General features: G+C 36.9%; 1 protein-coding gene across 3 annotated transcripts in view; it reads left to right on the top strand.

The window, feature by feature from the left end:
* Positions 1–17,321, top strand: part of ADAT1 (adenosine deaminase tRNA specific 1) — a 202,926-nt gene that overhangs the window by 10,641 nt on the left and 174,964 nt on the right. For all 3 annotated transcript variants that reach the window (XM_053699525.1, XM_053699524.1, XM_053699523.1), the window contains exons 6-7: positions 2,546–3,080; positions 3,738–3,877. In XM_053699525.1, the coding sequence (XP_053555500.1) occupies positions 2,546–3,080; positions 3,738–3,877 (675 nt within the window). The remainder of the gene's footprint in view (positions 1–2,545; positions 3,081–3,737; positions 3,878–17,321) is intronic.

Genomic DNA, 17,321 nt, shown 5'->3' with positions numbered 1-17,321 from the left:
GATGCCGGCCCATCTTTGGTGAACAACCTGGGTTGTCCTTGCTGATTGGACAGCACCAATAAACAAGTGCTGCCCATGGTTCTGAACCAAAAATTTGCTGGCTCCTTAGCTTAGATTCTTTTTCAAATAAAGATAGCAAGAGAACGAAGAAACATTGATAATAGAGGTAAATTAGAAAGTTGCTTAAAATTGTATGCTCTATCTGAATCATAAAAGGAAAAAATTGGGTTCAGTGTCCCTTTAAGTTTAAAATTTGTATTTGCAATATATGTGTGTTCAAATACATACAGAAAGAGAAACGCTCTACCAGGAACGAACAGCTCAGGGGTTTGTTCTGTGGCGAGTCACCACCTAGGAACAGCCTTTTTAACCCAATTGTGCTTTTCACAGATTAGAACTTAAAGGGATATGAAACACAAATTTTGTTGTTTTATGATTCAGATAGAGCATGCAATTTTAAGTAACTTTCTAATTTTACTCATATTATCAATTTTTCTTTGTTGTCTTGGTATCTTTATTTGAAAAGGCTACCCTGGGTAGTGCTTGCTGATTGGTGCTGAACCAAAAATGGGCCGGCTCCTAAGCATACATTCCTGCTTTTCAAATAAAGATATCAAGAGAACGAAGAAAAATTGCATGCTCTATCCGAAGCATGAAAGAAAAATTGTGGGGTTTTTATTAATAAAGAAATCATTGCTGTGTAAATAACATTTGTCTCTGGGCTAAACACACATATTATGCCACAGAATTGCCCAATCAACAGATGCATAATAAAATGACAAGGTTTGTGTCTGTCAAATTTCACAGGTAATTCTGTGTTACTTCACCCTGTGTCATGTGATCCCCATCATCCAATCAAAAAAATGCACATACATATATACTGTGTATTCTTGCACATACTTAGTAGGAGCTGGTGTTTCAGAAAGTGTGTATATAAAAATGTTGTGCACATTTGGATAATGCAAGTAAATTTGATTTTTTTTTTAAATTGCATGTTGTTTCTGTATCATGAGTTTAGTGTCCATTTGCACAAGGTGTTCTTCAGTGCCATTCCTGAGCAGGACAGGGGTGGGGACTAAGTGCATATTCCTCTTCTGATTGGTTATCTCCCCTGCACAGGAGCAGAAATGCATTGCAGTTCCTTAGCATAGCTTTATATATATGTTGAACCACTTTTTCATTATTACAATTGTTATTATTATCATTTATTTATAAAGAAACAACATATTAAGCAGCACTATAACATTGAAGGGACAGTTAACTCAAAATTAAACTTTCGTTATTCAGATAGAGCATGCCAATTTAAACAACTTCCCACTTTCCTTCTATTATCTAATTTGCTTTGCTTTCCTAGTATCCTTTGTTGAATAGCATAATCAGGTAGGCTCAGGAGCAGCAGTGCCCTACTAGGAGCTAGCTGCTGATTGGTGGCTGCACATATATACCTCTTCTCATTGGCTCATTCAGTATGCCCAGCTAGCTCCCAGTAGTGCATTGCTGCTCCTTTAACAAAGAATACCAAGAGAATGAAGCAAATGTGATAATAAAAATAAATTGGGAAGCTGTTTAAAATTGTTTGTCTGAATCATAAAAGAAAAAATTGGGGTCTCATCTCCCTTTAAAGGGACACTGTACCCAAAAATTTTATTTCGTGATTCAGATTGAGCATGAAATTTTAAGCAACTTTCTAATTTACTCCTATTATCAAATTTTCTTCATTCTCTTGGTATCTTTATTTGAAATGCAAGAATGTAAGTTTAGATGCCGGCCCATTTTTGGTGAACAACCTGGGTTGTCCTTGCTGATTGGTGGATAAATTCATCCACCAATAAAAAAGTGCTGTCCAGAGTACTGAAACCAAAAAAAAGCTTAGATGCCTTCCTTCAAATAATGATAGCAAGAGAACGAAGAAAAATTGAGAATAGGAGTAAATTAGAAAGTTGCTTAAAATTACATGCTCTTTCTGAATTACAAAAGAAAAAATTTGGGTTCAGTGTCCCTTTAAGTAAACAATTGCAGAGTCCAATAATCAAAGGACATTTACATAAATCGTAAAGGAGAGATGGAATATCCCTTTTCCACTGTTCCAGGCAACACATATTTTAACAGTTTCATCGACTTTATAGAAAATATAAGACTTTTGTGTCTATATAAAGTGTTTTGCTCTAATGTTCAAAAGGCACAAAAATGCATTGTGTTTTTATATACAGGTAGGGTTGCCACCTCAGCCATGTTTTCTCGGACACCTATGAGTTATACATGCTGCAGGGTATGCTGGGAGGAACATGAATAGGTCTGTCCAGGATCACTATTTGTGTGCTGTTCCGGGATGCAATTCATGTTCCCCTCTGCACACCCTGCAGCATGTATAACTCATAAGTGTCCAGGAAAACATGACAACCCTACTTACAGTATCCATAACATGTCATTGTGATATCAGTATTGTTATATATATATATTGTATATTGCTGGGCTCATGAGTAAAGTGCAGGAATGCTGCTTCCTCATGTGCTGTATTTGATGTGTTGCTTTTTCGTGTGATTAGGTGGAGATGCCTCTATTATCCCCATGATGTCTTCTGATGACCAGCTGGGACATCCTCTAACATCTGAAGTCTCCAGAGAAGCTACAAATGACAAACATGCAAGTGGGTGTAAAAGGAAGGAAACAGATGAAAATTTATCTTGTTCCAGTAGAAAGAAGCTAAAACCTAATGAAGAGAATCATTTGGAGTCATTGGAAGTGTCAGAGTGCTATAAGGAGGAGGATTGTGTGGGTTCTGGACTCCCAAAAGTAGTAGATGTGTACAGAACTGGAGCAAAATGTGTTCCTGGGGATCTTCAAGATAGTCTTAACCCGGGTGTGCATTATCACACACTTGGGGTCCTTCGTGTGAAGCCGGGTCGTGGTGATCGGACTCTGTCTATGTCTTGTAGCGATAAGATGGCTCGCTGGATGGTACTTGGATGTCAGGGGGCTCTGCTTATGCACTTCCTGCAGCAACCTATCTATCTTTCTGCTCTTGTGGTGGGGAAGTGTCCTTTTTCTCAAGAGTCCATCGAGAGAGCTCTTCACAGCAGGTACTACGTGAGAGTAACAGTAAAGGGACATGCAAAAGTGAGAGATAATTTTTACATTAGTTACTCAAGTTTCCTATGTGTTTAACCTCACAAAGAAGAACATGTCCGGTGATCAGTGGGTTTGTGCAAATGGGGCTCCGGATTTGTTCGACTGGGATCTGCAAGCTTGCAGCTCCTAAGTGGGAGTTTACTTATGTGTTTAAACCCCTTACACGGGCAACTAATGCAAAAATTAAATGTTGTAATTTGTTAAAGTTAGAATGTCCTTTAAAGGGATACTAAACCCAAATGTTTTCTTTAATGATTCAGATAGAGCATGCAATTTTAAGCAACTTTCTAATTTACTCCTATTATCAATTTTTCTTCGTTCTCTTAGTATTTTTATTTGAAAAAGCAAGAATGGAAGCTTAGGAGCCGGCCCATTTTTAGTTCAACACCTGGGTAGTGCTTGCTGATTGGTGTCAAAATGTAGCCAAGAGAACAAAGAAAAATTGATAATCGGAGTAAATTAGAAAGTTGCATGCGCTATCTGAATCATGAAAATTTAATTTTGACTAGACTATTCCTTTAAAGAAAAAAATTGGGTTTAGTATCCCTTTAATGTATTTTTTACAAGAGTGATGAAGGTTCTCTGACCACAAATTATCTTTTGCCCAGGTGTCAGAAGCTTATATCCCTGCCAAATGGATTTAGAGCACACAAGCTGCATATTATACATTCACACCTGCAGTTTCAGCACGGGAAGGAAGCACTGATGAAAGAGGTCACTGCAGAGAAGCTCGTCCCTTGTGGAGCAGGTGAGGTCTTCCGTAGTGATTTGTTTTTTATACAGTCGAACGCTAATTGCTGTTTATCCTTTTTTAAAGGGACAGTAAACACCTTGATATTTTTATATAAAATGTTTAGCTATACATAATTGAACTACTTTGAAATATATTTTCATTATTTATTTTGCCCCTTTTCATGTAATTTTGCTCTGCAAATTTAGCAATTTCTAATGCTCAGAACTTGAAATGCACCCTTCTGACTTTTCAAGGCGAACTCTGCTACATATATGCCTCTAATTGGCTTTTAAGGGACACTCAAGTCAAAATTAAGCTTTCATTATTCAGGTAGAGCATGCAATTTTAAACAACTTTCCAATTTACTTCCATTAACAAATTGTGCACAGTCTTTTTATATTTAAACTTTTTGAGTCACCAGCTCCTACTGAGCATGTATAAGAATTCACAGAATAAAATGTGTATTCATTTGTGATTGGCTTATGGCTGTCACATGGTACGTATATGCATTTGTGATTGGCTGATGGCTGTCACATGGTACAGGGGGAGTGGAAATAGACATAACTTTTAAAATTGTCAGAAAAAAATGTACTACTCATTTGAAGTTCAGACTAAGTGCTATTGCATTATCTTTATCATGTATTTGTTGACTATGCAAATCTACTGTATTTACTGGTCCTTTAACTCTTTACAACTGCAAATAAATGCATTTTATACTAGCTTTATGACTGTGGCTAGTCTTGTTGTCTGCTGACTAAAGTCCAGATTGGCTCCTCCAAATAAGGCAAATGGGGGGTGGAGTTTGGCTATTGAAAAATAGTTGCAATAAAAAGGATGTTACTTTGTTTTAAAAACGTTAAGATTTGGCTGATATAAATTATTCTTTAAAAACACGACAGAAATGTCTTGTAATTAATTACAAGGTGTTTACTGTCCTTTTAAACACCTCTTGTTTTTTATAAAAATTGTGCTTTGTCCCACGCTCCCTAGATAGTCTATATCTTTAAAGGGACACTGAACCAAATTTTCCTCTTTCATGATTCAGATATAGCATGAAATTTTAAGCAACTTTCTAATTTACTCCTATTATTCATTTTTTTTGTTTTCTTGCATCTTTATTGAAAAAGCAGGAATGTGATGCATTGGAGCCGGACCATTTTTGGTTGAGAACCTGGGCTATGCTTGCTTATTGGTGGGTAGATGTAAGCCTCCAATAAGCAAGTGCTATCCATGGTGCTGAACCTAAAATGGACTGGCTGCTAAGATTTACATTCCTGCTTTTAAAATAAAGATTGCAAGAGAACGAAGAAAAATTGATAATAGGAGTAAATTAGAAAGTTGCTTAAAGTGAAGGTCCATTTTTCTTATTTACTATACTTAATGTAAAAAAGAATGTTAAATTTATTTTATTTGCTTATTTCATATGTCCCAAAAAATATTCCTTTACATATAAACAGTATGTTTATTATACCTCCGTTTTCGCCGTACTCTCCGCCCCATCAACACTTCCTTATTAGCTTTGTAGTTTAGAAGAGGACTACGCTCGTGCACCCGTGATCGATTTGCACTGCGCATGCGTATCCTCCGATCCACGGCGCATGCATTCCAGTAAGTGCCATAACTTACGTTCCAAATACTGCAACATTCATTTATATGCAAGTCTGTCCCGCAGTCGCAATATCGTTCCAGACAATCTATCACTTCATTGTATATGTATATATATATATATATATGTATATATGTATATATATATATATATGTATAAATAACTATATGTATATATATATATACATATATGTATGTATATATACATATATATATATATATATATATATATATATATATAATTTTGAAAAAATAAGATAAATCTGATGTGCAATATTGTAGATAGTTTATTAGGTATGGAAGCTCAATTACATATATAATTTTTAATGCATTCTCCAATTATGATAGACTTTGATTATATGTAAAAAAAAAAAAGACTGTAAGAAAAAGTAAAAGCAGAAAAATGTTGGATTGTTTATTCAATAGCCTTCGATTTTAATTTAGACTACTTGTACAGAACATATATCATAAGGGAGATGGCATTTACATATGATACAATTATATATTCATAATTTGCATTATTACAATAAAGAGCTGTCTATATGATAGCAGAATAAATGCATTTCTATTTTTTAAAACCATAGAATTAGTTGATGCAGGATCTGACATATAAATATTATAGATGTCCATTATATAAAATGTTCAACGATAATATTTATACATCATTCGATTGTATAATAAAATAGTTTTGACGTTTTTCTATACTGTAATAAGATGGTGCTGGATCGTGCAAATCTTATTGACCGGGGTAGATTTTTAACATAGAAGGAATATTAGATTAAAATAATTTATAGCAAGAATAATAATTATTATAATAATTATAGCATGAATAATAATTTCAAACTAATTGCATATACTTCAATAAGTATGTGAGATGTGCCGTGCTGTCTTAATTACCAATTATTAGGTTTGCAAACGGTTTTGATGTAATCCTAAACGAGACCAATGCTGACGAATCAATGTAAATAATGGTAGAACAGAAAACGCATGCGCGTTACATGAACGAGCATGCAGATGATGATGCGCTGTTTGTATAAACGCATGCGCATAGGGTAGCGATGACGAAAGGGAAAAGGGGCTGGACGCCATGGGGGTAAAATACCAATAGGACATAATATATGTCAATCACTGAAGGTAGTATGGTTGGTGGATTGTGAGGCATCAACGGAGCGGGTACAACAAGTTAAAAATAAAGGTTATTATTGTTTTTTTATATATTTTGGTGAATGAACATCATATTGATTTTTTATTATACATTGAAATATGCGATCCTGGACGCCAGACTTGACCTTCACTTTAAAATTTGAATCATGAAAGAAAAAAATTTGGGTTCAGTCTCCCTTTAAAGGGCCATGATACCCAAATGTTGAAACACTTGAAAGTGATGCAGCATAGCTGTAAAAAGCTGACTAGAAAATATCACCTGGACATCTCTATGTAAAAAAGAAAGATATTTTACCTCATAATGTCCTAAGTATTCAAACCCCATTGCAAAGGACTTTAAGCAGCAAATCAGTATGTCTGTCCCGGGACAGCCAAGGGAGTGAGCTTTGTGCACACTCATCTTATTTCCCTTTTTCAGTTTAAGGAAGTTTACTATGAAATCTCATGAGAGTTTAGTGAAATCTCATGAGAGTTTAGTGAAATCTCATGAGATCACATTAATAGAGTTCATGACCTCATCACTGTTGATGCTGATTGGCTGCTGTTCATTTCTTCATGTTTTTTTTTTTTTTTTACCTGCAGCTAAGCAGCAGCTGAAGTATAACTTTTTACACAGAACTTACTCTGCTGAGCTGAGGAGATTGTTAGGTAAAATCTCTTCCTTTTTTACATAGAGATGCTCAGGTGATATTTTCCTGTCAGCTTTTTACAGTTATACTGCATCAGTTTCATGTGATTTAGCATATGAGTATTATGTCCCTTTATGCTAGTTTCCCAAAATGCTGCAAATTGCCTAAACCAGCTATTTGATTTGCAGCATTTGCAGGTTACAGAATTTACTTTTTGGCCTTTCTAGGGAGTGCTTTACAAGTGTAGTTTTTTTTTTTTTTTATAAATATCTTTATTAGTCTTAGCCATTGAAAAATAACAACCAGAAACATAATGAAAAAACATATGTTCTTACAAAAGCACGGTCTCGCAGGACCAGCAAGGTCTCGCAGGACCAGCACGGTCTCACAGGACCAGTATAATACAGTAATACATCAACACTAGTACACCATTAGCAATCCAATGAAATTAATAATGTTTCTGAACCCAACTCCAGTATGGAGTACAAAAAAGAAAAGAAAAATGGCTAATTTTCCACCCTATATACATAAAAAGAATATAAAAGAGGAAAACCAAACAAAATAAGACAAAATAAGACAAAATAAGAAAGAAGGAGAAAGAGAAGAGAAAAAAAAAAAAAAAAAAAAGGAAAATCGTCGGAAAGGGGGAAAGATCTAGTCCCCCGCTCCTCCGCCAAGAACCCAGGAGAGCTATCCCGCAGCATTAGTATCGAGTCTCGAACAGAATTATTCTACCGCAACCCTATTTCTAATCCAGGAGTCCGGAAATATCCCATCTAGAACCAGTTCAGCAAAGCTTATTGAAGCCAAGAAGGGTCTCAGTATCTGTCTCTGGACGTCACTAGGGTAAGTCTTAATAACCGGGGCCCAGCCCTCCAGAAACTCTTTAATTTTTCTCTCAGATGCAAACTGTAAATGAAAGGATTCAAAAATAATCTGGGCTTGGATGTCTCTTAAGACTTGTGAAAGACTAGGAGGACTCTTCATTATCCATTTTTTAAAAATATTAAACCTCACGGTTAGTATAATTGTGTTCAGAATACGCCTCCTTTCCCCTCCTTTTCTTTCCGGGAGGAGCAAGACTATATCTTCAAATGAGAAGATAATAGCACCTGAGAAGACCCTATTATACCAGAACTGAATCTTCAACCATAGTTGAGATATCTTCGGACAAGTCCATAACATGTGGTACAGATCCGCCCGGATGTACGCGCAGTGTTCACATTGGAAATTTTTATTAGGGAAATATTTGGCCATAGAGGCCGGAGAGAAATAAGCATTATTTAGTAATTTTAAATGGGATTCTTTCCAACTAGTAGGCAATGGAAGTTTCGCCACTCTTACAAGACTATTACTTAACTTCTCGAAATCTATAGGGTTGATATGTGGGAGCCAAAAATTGATCAATTTATCTTCCTCCAGCATCCCTTGCTTGGTCAGCATGATGTCATAAATAAGCGAGATTGATGCATCCCCAAGGATGAATTTTCTGATACAAGTCATGATCTCAGACCACTCACTTCTTCGGCCTGCCTGCCATCTCTGAGCGTTTACAAAATGTCGAACCTGGAAGTACGCAAACCGATGCAGCCTAGAGAGAGAGAACTGTTGCCTAATTGTTTCCCAAGGAAGCATCTGTGAATCGACATCAACTAATTGATATACATATTCTAACCCTTTCACCTGCCACTCGAGGAAACATTTCTGGTCCACGCCGGGCGGGAACTGAGGATTCCCCCTAATAGGTAGAAATTCGGAGAGGGATGAGTCAATTCCGAGCAATTTACATAGCTTAAACCAAGCTGTAATTACGTTCCTGAAGGAGATCAAGGAAGAAACCTCCAACGGGAGAGTCTGCGGAGCACAGTGAATGAGGGCTTTCAGAGACCAGGGTGCAACAAAAAAAGATTCAATATCATTGGTAGTAACCAGCTCAGCCCTGGAGATCCAATCGAAGGCAATCTTTCCCAACGTAGCATAATTATATAGTCTGATATTGGGGAGTGCCAATCCTGCACTCGTATATTTTTGTGCAAGCCTGTTAAGAGAAAGACGAGGCTTTTTAGATTTCCATAAAAATTTTGAGAATCCGGATGCCAATTTCTTCAAATCCTTATTTAGGATCAAAAGTGGTAAATTTTGCAGATAGTAGAGAATTTTTGGGAAGATTATTGTTTTGATCAATGTAACTGAAGCTGTCAAAGATAGAGGAAATGCTGCCCAATTCTTAAGATCTTCTTGGATTTTCTGGAAAAGCCAGCCAAAGTTGGCCTGATACCATAGTTTCGGGTTCCTATTTATCTCTAAACCAAGATAGCGAATAGCATCTACCTTATGAAAGATCGTATCAGGTTGTTTAATACACTATACCCCCAGCCACATCAGTTCACTCTTCTCCATATTGATCTTGTATCCTGCAAATGTACTAAATTGATCTATTACATTGATCACCTTAGGAATAGAATCCTTCGGCTTATACAGAAAGAGTAAGATATCATCCGCATAAAGAAGTATTTTCAACTTCTGGCCTCCTAAAGGAATCCCGGGGAGAACTTCACGAAGTTTAATAGCCAGGGGTTCCAGAACAATATTAAACAGCAGGGGCGAAAGCGGACAACCCTGTCTTGTTCCTCTTTGCAAAACAATCTCGGAAGAGGACATACCATTGACTAATACATATGAGATCGGCTTTAAATATATCATCTGAACAAAATTGAGAAAATTACCGGAAAAGCCGAATTCATGGAGAGATGAGAACATATGTTTCCACGAAATGCAGTCGAAGGCCTTGACTGCATCTAAGGTGAGAACCGCTATGTTCTTTAAATCCATCCTATCCCTACACTGTTCTGAGTTCCATATAAAGTCGACTAAAGTTGTTAGTTTCCTTATATGCTTCGAAGAGCATCGGGATGGCATAAAGCCCACCTGGTCCATATGTATTAGTTTCTCCATGCCTAAAACCAACCTATATGATAAAATGGATGCAAGAATTTTGTAATCAGCGTTGAGAACTGAGATAGGCCTATATGAGGCCGGATCCTCTGGGTTTTTGCCTTTTTTTAGAATCAAGGAGATATTGGCAGCCGAAAATACAGTAGAAGGTAAGTTCCCTGATATAAAATAGCTATTATAAAGCTTTTCTAATATAGGGATAAACAGAACCGATAAACTTTTATAAAATTCTATGGGAAGTCCGTCCGGACCAGCTGCCTTATTCATTTTAGCCCGTGAAATCGCACTACCGATTTCCTCGGCTGAAATGGGAGCATTCAACATTTCCAAATCTTCTACTTGGATTTTGGGTACCGAAATCGTGGACCAGAAATTTATTTCATTGTCTTGATTAAAGTCACCCTCCGCATATAATCGTTTATAAAAATCTAAAAAAATTCCTGCGATTTCTTCCGTATCAGAAGTAGATCTATCTAAATACCGAATCACCGGGATAAAATTTATGTTTTTCTTAGCTTTGACCCATCTCACAAGGCTTTTAGCTGAACTACCATAGATGCCCTTAAATCGTAAATTAGTTTTTAGCTCTTCTTCCTGATGTTTACGTAATAACACGACATCTCTCTCTGCCTTAGCACTAACATAAGTATTCAAGTTAGCCCTGGAGCGCACACAACAATAATGCCTGAAGGCATTTCTTACCTGATTGGTCAATTTGACCTCTCTGGCACAGTTTTTCTTATTCCTAGCAGAGAGAAATCCCTTTATTTCACCCCGTAATACAGCTTTGCCGGTTTCCCAAAAGGTTTGAATTTTATGAAGGTATGTCGAATTGAGCCTGGCATATTCATTCCATTTTTCTTTTAGCCAAGACAGAAATCTAGGGTTATTGGATAAAAATTTGGGATAAAAGAATCTATTGGTCTTACGACTAGGTCTATCTTGTGGTCTCAGCGTAACCGATATTATGGCATGATCAGAGATCAGAATCTCTCCGATTTCAGCTTCCGATTTGCCCCTTAATAGCGGGACTGAGATCAAAAACAAATCTATGCGTGAAAACGTTTTGTGCGCTTTTGATTCGCAAGTAAAATTTTGTACATCTGGGTTCAACCCACGCCACACATCATGTACCTGAAGCTTCTGACAGAATTTCCGAAAATATTTTGAACTTCTCTTATTCTCTGATAGGTTTCTAGAAGAAAACCTGTCCAGTTCTGGATATAGGGTCATATTGAAGTCACCAGCAATTATTAAATTTTCGTTAGCATATGGGAGTAATTTGATTTTAATATTGTCCCAAAACTCTAAATTAAATTTGTTAGGGCCGTATAAATTGCAAAAGATGAATGTTATATTATTTATGTACATGTGTAAAATGATAAATCTGGCTTCTGGGTCTATCTCAGCCTGCATAACCTTATAATCAAGGGTCTTATTGATTAGGATCGCAACCCCACATTTCCTTCCCTTAACCGAGGAAGTTACTACCTCTCCAACCCACTTAATCCTAAGCTTCTTAGCTTCCTGTTCATTCAGATGGGTTTCCTGGAGGAAGGCAATATCTGAATTCTTCTTTGCTAAGAGTTTAATAATTAGTTTACGTTTAAGGGGAGAGGAGATTCCTCCCACATTCCAAGAGGTTATCTTTAAAACCATGATTACTATAGGCTAATTATTACTCAGAATCTATACGGCGGAGGAGAAGGGGAGGGGAAAAAAAAAGAGAGAGAGAGAGAGAAAGAAAAAAAAATAAATTTTTTTTTTTAAAAAAAACAAATAAACTAAACTGAAAAGCCGGTGGGCTTCTTTGCCTTTATAAGGAATAAAATAAACTTTTTTGCTTATAACAATCCACATATCAATTTTAACAATATCAGAATTCCATTTCAGAAAATACTTCCAAAATCTAACAAAAAGTACTAAAAATAGCAAAAAAAAGAACTGTACCCTGGACAAAGTTTTAGCCATATAACGGGTGACTACAATCAATCTCATTTGTCCTTAAGGAAATCTTTTATTTCCCCCGCCTCCGAGAAAGTCAGACGGGATCCTCCGTACTCCACAATTATTTTAGCAGGATAGATCATTCTCGCCTGAATACCTTTATTAATAATTTGGGTACAGAGGGGAGCCATCGTCCGCCTTCTCTGCAAGGTTTCAATTGAAAAATCCTGAAATAATAAGACTTTGCTATTACCTAAAATAAGAGGGTCCTTCAATTATTTAAACAATCTCATTATCTCTATTTTATCCTGGAAATTCAATACCTTGCAAATAGCCATTCTACTCCTTCCTTGAACTGTCTCTGGAGTTTTTTTAGGACCAATTCTATGGGCTCTTTCAATCGGGATGGGTAACCTAGCTTGTGGGACTCCCAGTCTCTGAGGTAATATCGTGGAAGTGAACTGCAGCAAATCTTACAAGTGTAGTTTTACACAAAACTCAAGAGATGTTTAATGTCCCTTAAAGGGACAGTATACACCAATTTTCATATAACTGCATGTAATAGACAGTTCTATAAAGAAGAATATGCTCAGATACTGCTCTAAAAATCCAGTTTAAAACCTTTTTAAAAACGTACTTAGAAGCTCCTAGTTTAGCACTGTTGATAACATGAATAGCAGACACCCCCTTCCCTGCATATGAAATACAAATTACACACACAGGAGCAAGCTGGAGTCTGTATACATCAGTATACATCTAAAACTTTGAGGCTTGTTTAGGAGTCTTAAAATCAGCACAATGTTTTTATAAAATAAGCAAAACTATGCATTTTCACAAAAAACTCCCAGATGGGCTATATAAATGGATAATCTACAAAACAAAAGAAAATGCGGCAAATTGCACTCATGGTTAATCCAGTTTGTATTAAGTTTAAATGGACATTCAAGTGCTTTAAAATTACTTTTTTATTTTCATTTTATTTTAAAAATAAATACCTTCCTTTTGCTATGTGTTTAACCTGTGACAAGTGGTCAAAATATTGTTCCTGTGCTACTCTAGCTAAGTATGGAAATGCAGAATAAGGCATACATCCGTATGCTCCAATCACTGGTCTTGTCCTCATGTGAACATGATTCAAATGAAATGCTATAATAAAATAGAGCATTTTATTTTTTTATCCCTTTAACCCCTAGAATACAAACAAGGACACATTGTCATGTTCATTATGCTTAAAATATTGATGGCAATAATTCATTGTTGTCTTGGGGGCCATTCTCCTTCATTCAGTGTCAGTGAGTCCCCTTTATTTGAAAGTCACACGGCCCTCTATCACCCTCGTTAGCTGCCTAAACCATTAGGTGAGATGACACCATGTATGGATGTGGTAATGTTGCATGGAACTAGGCAGCGACACCTCCTTTTTGCCAGTGCTACAGTTGTTTTTTGATGGGTAAAATGCTGAAAATAGCTTTAGCACAGGGTTGGGAAATGGCTTAACACTGAAAGCGTTAAAATGCAACGCCCAGTCCACTTTCTATAGTGCAGTGTGTTCATAATAAAAATATACTCATTCTCACTTTTCATATTTGTTAATTAATTTGTGTCTTTATTTCTGTAGCCCCTGGGGGATTCCTGCTTTCTCACATTTTATCCCTAAATACGTCTGGGGACTGTATAGTAAATCAGTGGCTGTATTGCCCAAGCTATCAAATAAATGGGATTATACTCCTGGATGTGCCTTGCTACTGTGAGAAAGAAAACTGAAGCATTTTAATTACCGCACATGCTCATTGTCACACAGCGATAAAGACAGGCTAAAGTAGTTCTTAACAGATGCAGAAGTGATGCTACGCCAGGAGATAGGAGCAGGCATTGCGCCATAGAACTAACTCCCAGCTTTCTGCTGCCCTAGAAACAGGCCTAGTTGATGTAGGTGAAAATATGCCCCTGATGTGCAGTAATGTTTCCATATTTGTGCCCTGGCAGCAGAAAGTGTAGAAATAAGGTGCAATGTATTTACAATGTAAAGTACCTGAATATGCATGTTTTAATGGAACAGTCACATTATATTAGGGTAGTCAGAAGTGCTTCATTATAGGGACATAATAGTCAAATTAAAAATGTGCATGAGTGCATTTCTATATGCAGATATTCAGTGTGTTCCTCTGCATTTTAACACTGCGCCTGCTTGGATAACCAACTGTGGTTTGTATGGGGCAAAGTTATTTCTGATACGGTACTGGTCATCACCAGCTTTCTGAGCATGTGCACTATTTGAATGCAACGGCACGAGCAGAATATGCACAAATGCATCTTAAAAGAATAACTTTTACTACAAGCATTTTCCTGATACAGATATGTTAACATACATCATCCTTAAAGGAACCATAGAACTACAGTTAAAGGGACACAAAACCCAAATTATTTATTTCATGATTCAGATAAAGCATACAATTTTAAATAACTTTCCAATTTCTGTTATCTAATTTGCTTTCCTTCTTGATATCTGTTTTTTTAAAAGCATTCCTAGGTAGGCTCAAGAGCAGCAATTGACTACTGGCAGCTAGCTGCTGATTGGTGGCTGGATATATATGCCTCCTGTCATTGGCTCATACTATGTGTTCAGTTACCTCTCGGTAAAAAAACACCAATAGAACATAAGCAATTTGATAATAGAAGTAAATTGGAATGTTGACTGTCAGTTTGTCTTTACCATTTATACAGTCAGACAGAAAAAAAAGTGCTGGATTTTTTTTTGTGTGAAGTGCATATATGGAAAGCAACCACAAGGTGGAGACAGAACCCACACAATTCCATATTAATGCTAGGGATACTGGAGTTCTCAGCTTCATTTTTTCTACTGTGTTATTCACATTTTCCTCTTTACATTTTGTATTGTTGGATGTTTTCCCGTGGTTTTATTTACTTTATTTATTCTGATTATTGGTCCATGGCTAACACTTTGTGTGCAAAGGTAACAATTAAAATTACATGAAATACTATGAGATTGAGATATTATAATTTATTTGTATAGCGCTGCTAAATTCTGTAGCGCTGGGTACAGTTATAGGGGTAGGCAATGACAAGGATTTGTGATAAAACATAACAAAACTAAACAAATCTAGTACAGGAGGAAGAGGGCCCTGCTCCGGAGAGCTCACAGTCTATAGGTTTAGGGTGGAGAGACATAAGGTTGGGGGTAGTTTGTCACATCGGTTGTAGTTGCAGCAGTGAGTCAGGCAGTTCATGTATTAGTTTGGTTAGAATGAGAGATGGAGGAGAGATGGTAAGCCTCTCTACATAGGTGGGTTTTCAAGGAGCGTCTGAAGCTATACAAGGTTGGAGACAGTCTTATGGAGCGGGGTAGAGAGTTCCAGAGGACAGGAGCAGCACGTGCAAAGTCTTGGAGGCATGAGTGGGACGTAGAGATAACAGGAGTGGAGAGACGTAGGTCAGAGGTTGATCGAAGAGGACGGGATGGGGAATATTTTGCGATGAGATAGGAAATATAGTTGGGAGTTAGACTGTTGATTGCTTTGTAGGTTAGGCTTAATACTTTAAATTGTATTCTGGAGTGTATGGGGAGCCAGTGTAGAGACTGGCAGAGCGGAGCAGCTGATGTTGATCGTCGACTTAGGTGGATGAGTCTAGCAGAAGCATTCATAATAGATTGGAGGGAGGAGAGGCGGTGTTTTGCAAGGCCATTTAGGAGTAGATTGCAATAATCAATGCGTGACAAAATGAGGGAATGAATAAGTATTTTTGTAGTTTTTTGAGTAAGGAAGGGACGAATGAAATATTGCGTAGGTGTGAGCGGCAGGATTTGGTAAGCGCTTGTATATTCTGTTACAAAGAAATAAAGAGAGGTAGAGAGACCTACTCTTTAAAAAAGACTACATATATAGCACTGAAGGGGTTAATTTGAATGTAGCAGTTTGAAACTGATGGAGGGAACCACATACAACTAGCAACTGTAAAGCTGATTAGAACAAGAAAAGATCGACAGCGATTGGAGTGTAGAGGGATTCTACTACATTAAAATATAACTTTTATTATCAAAAGCACACAGTTAAAAATAGGAGAGTATAAGTTAAAATCACACTTAGGTTCGTATGTCAACTTTCAAGAATCGGTGCCCGGTTTTTAAAAATCCTATTAAAAACAGGGGAACTTTCATTAATGAAAGTTTACATTTCACTGGTTTTGTTAAAATATTTACCTTTTCTTCTTAAAGCCGGAGAAGCGATTCCCTCTCCTGCCGATTGTCACTTCATACGTCGGCAATGACGAATACGACTTCCTCCAATCGCGGCATTGCCTCAGGTAATGATTCCCCTGGTGGGGAAGCCATGATTTGAGGATGCCATATTCGTCATTTCTGATGTGTGAAGTGACGAGCGGCAGGAGGGGGAAACCAAAAAACCGCAACCTACTCATCCATTATCAGTATATACGATTATATTGTCTCATATCTTAATACCAATGGATTAAAAGTAGTGCAGCTGCTATGTGTTGCGGTATAGGTCAGAAAGATCTTGTAAGCGCCAGCCATCTAGAGAGCCCCAAAACAGCAAGTGCATTTACATATGGCGCATTCAATTGCGGCACCTGCAGCACTTGCAATTTCATGTTAAAACGACATGAAATACGTGAGCGCTTTACCAAATGCCACAAGATTAATGCACACATTAATTGCCAAACAGAGGGTGTCGTCTATGCATTACAGTGCAAATGTGAAAAAACGTACGTGGGCCTGACGACCAGAAAAATAAGATCAAGACTATATGAGCATCTGAGAAACAATAAAAATGCGTCAAATGATTTACAAGCAGAAAAACAACTTACATCTGTAGCTCGCCATTTTTACAACAAACATAATTCTAAACAATTAGACTTAAAATGTATTGGCATTCAGAAAGTAAAGTTGGGAATAAGAGGTGGTGATTATGAGAAAATCCTGCTTAAAGCTGAAAGTAGATGGATTTTCCTATTAAATACAGTACATCCTTTTGGATTCAACGATCAAAATCATTGTTCTCATTTCCTTTAAATTAAAGATCTATTAAAAGATTTTCTTTAGGCTTTTCTACATACTAGAGTAATCACACCTACTGTAGAAGGAACTAAAAAGATATCTCTAATCCTAGCCCTGTATACAT

Source organism: Bombina bombina, chromosome 1 (genome assembly GCF_027579735.1).
Source record: "Bombina bombina isolate aBomBom1 chromosome 1, aBomBom1.pri, whole genome shotgun sequence".
In the NCBI taxonomy this organism is placed as follows: domain Eukaryota; kingdom Metazoa; phylum Chordata; class Amphibia; order Anura; family Bombinatoridae; genus Bombina; species Bombina bombina.
Note: the sequence above shows the minus strand (reverse complement) of the source record. Positions and strands in the feature narration are given on the sequence as shown.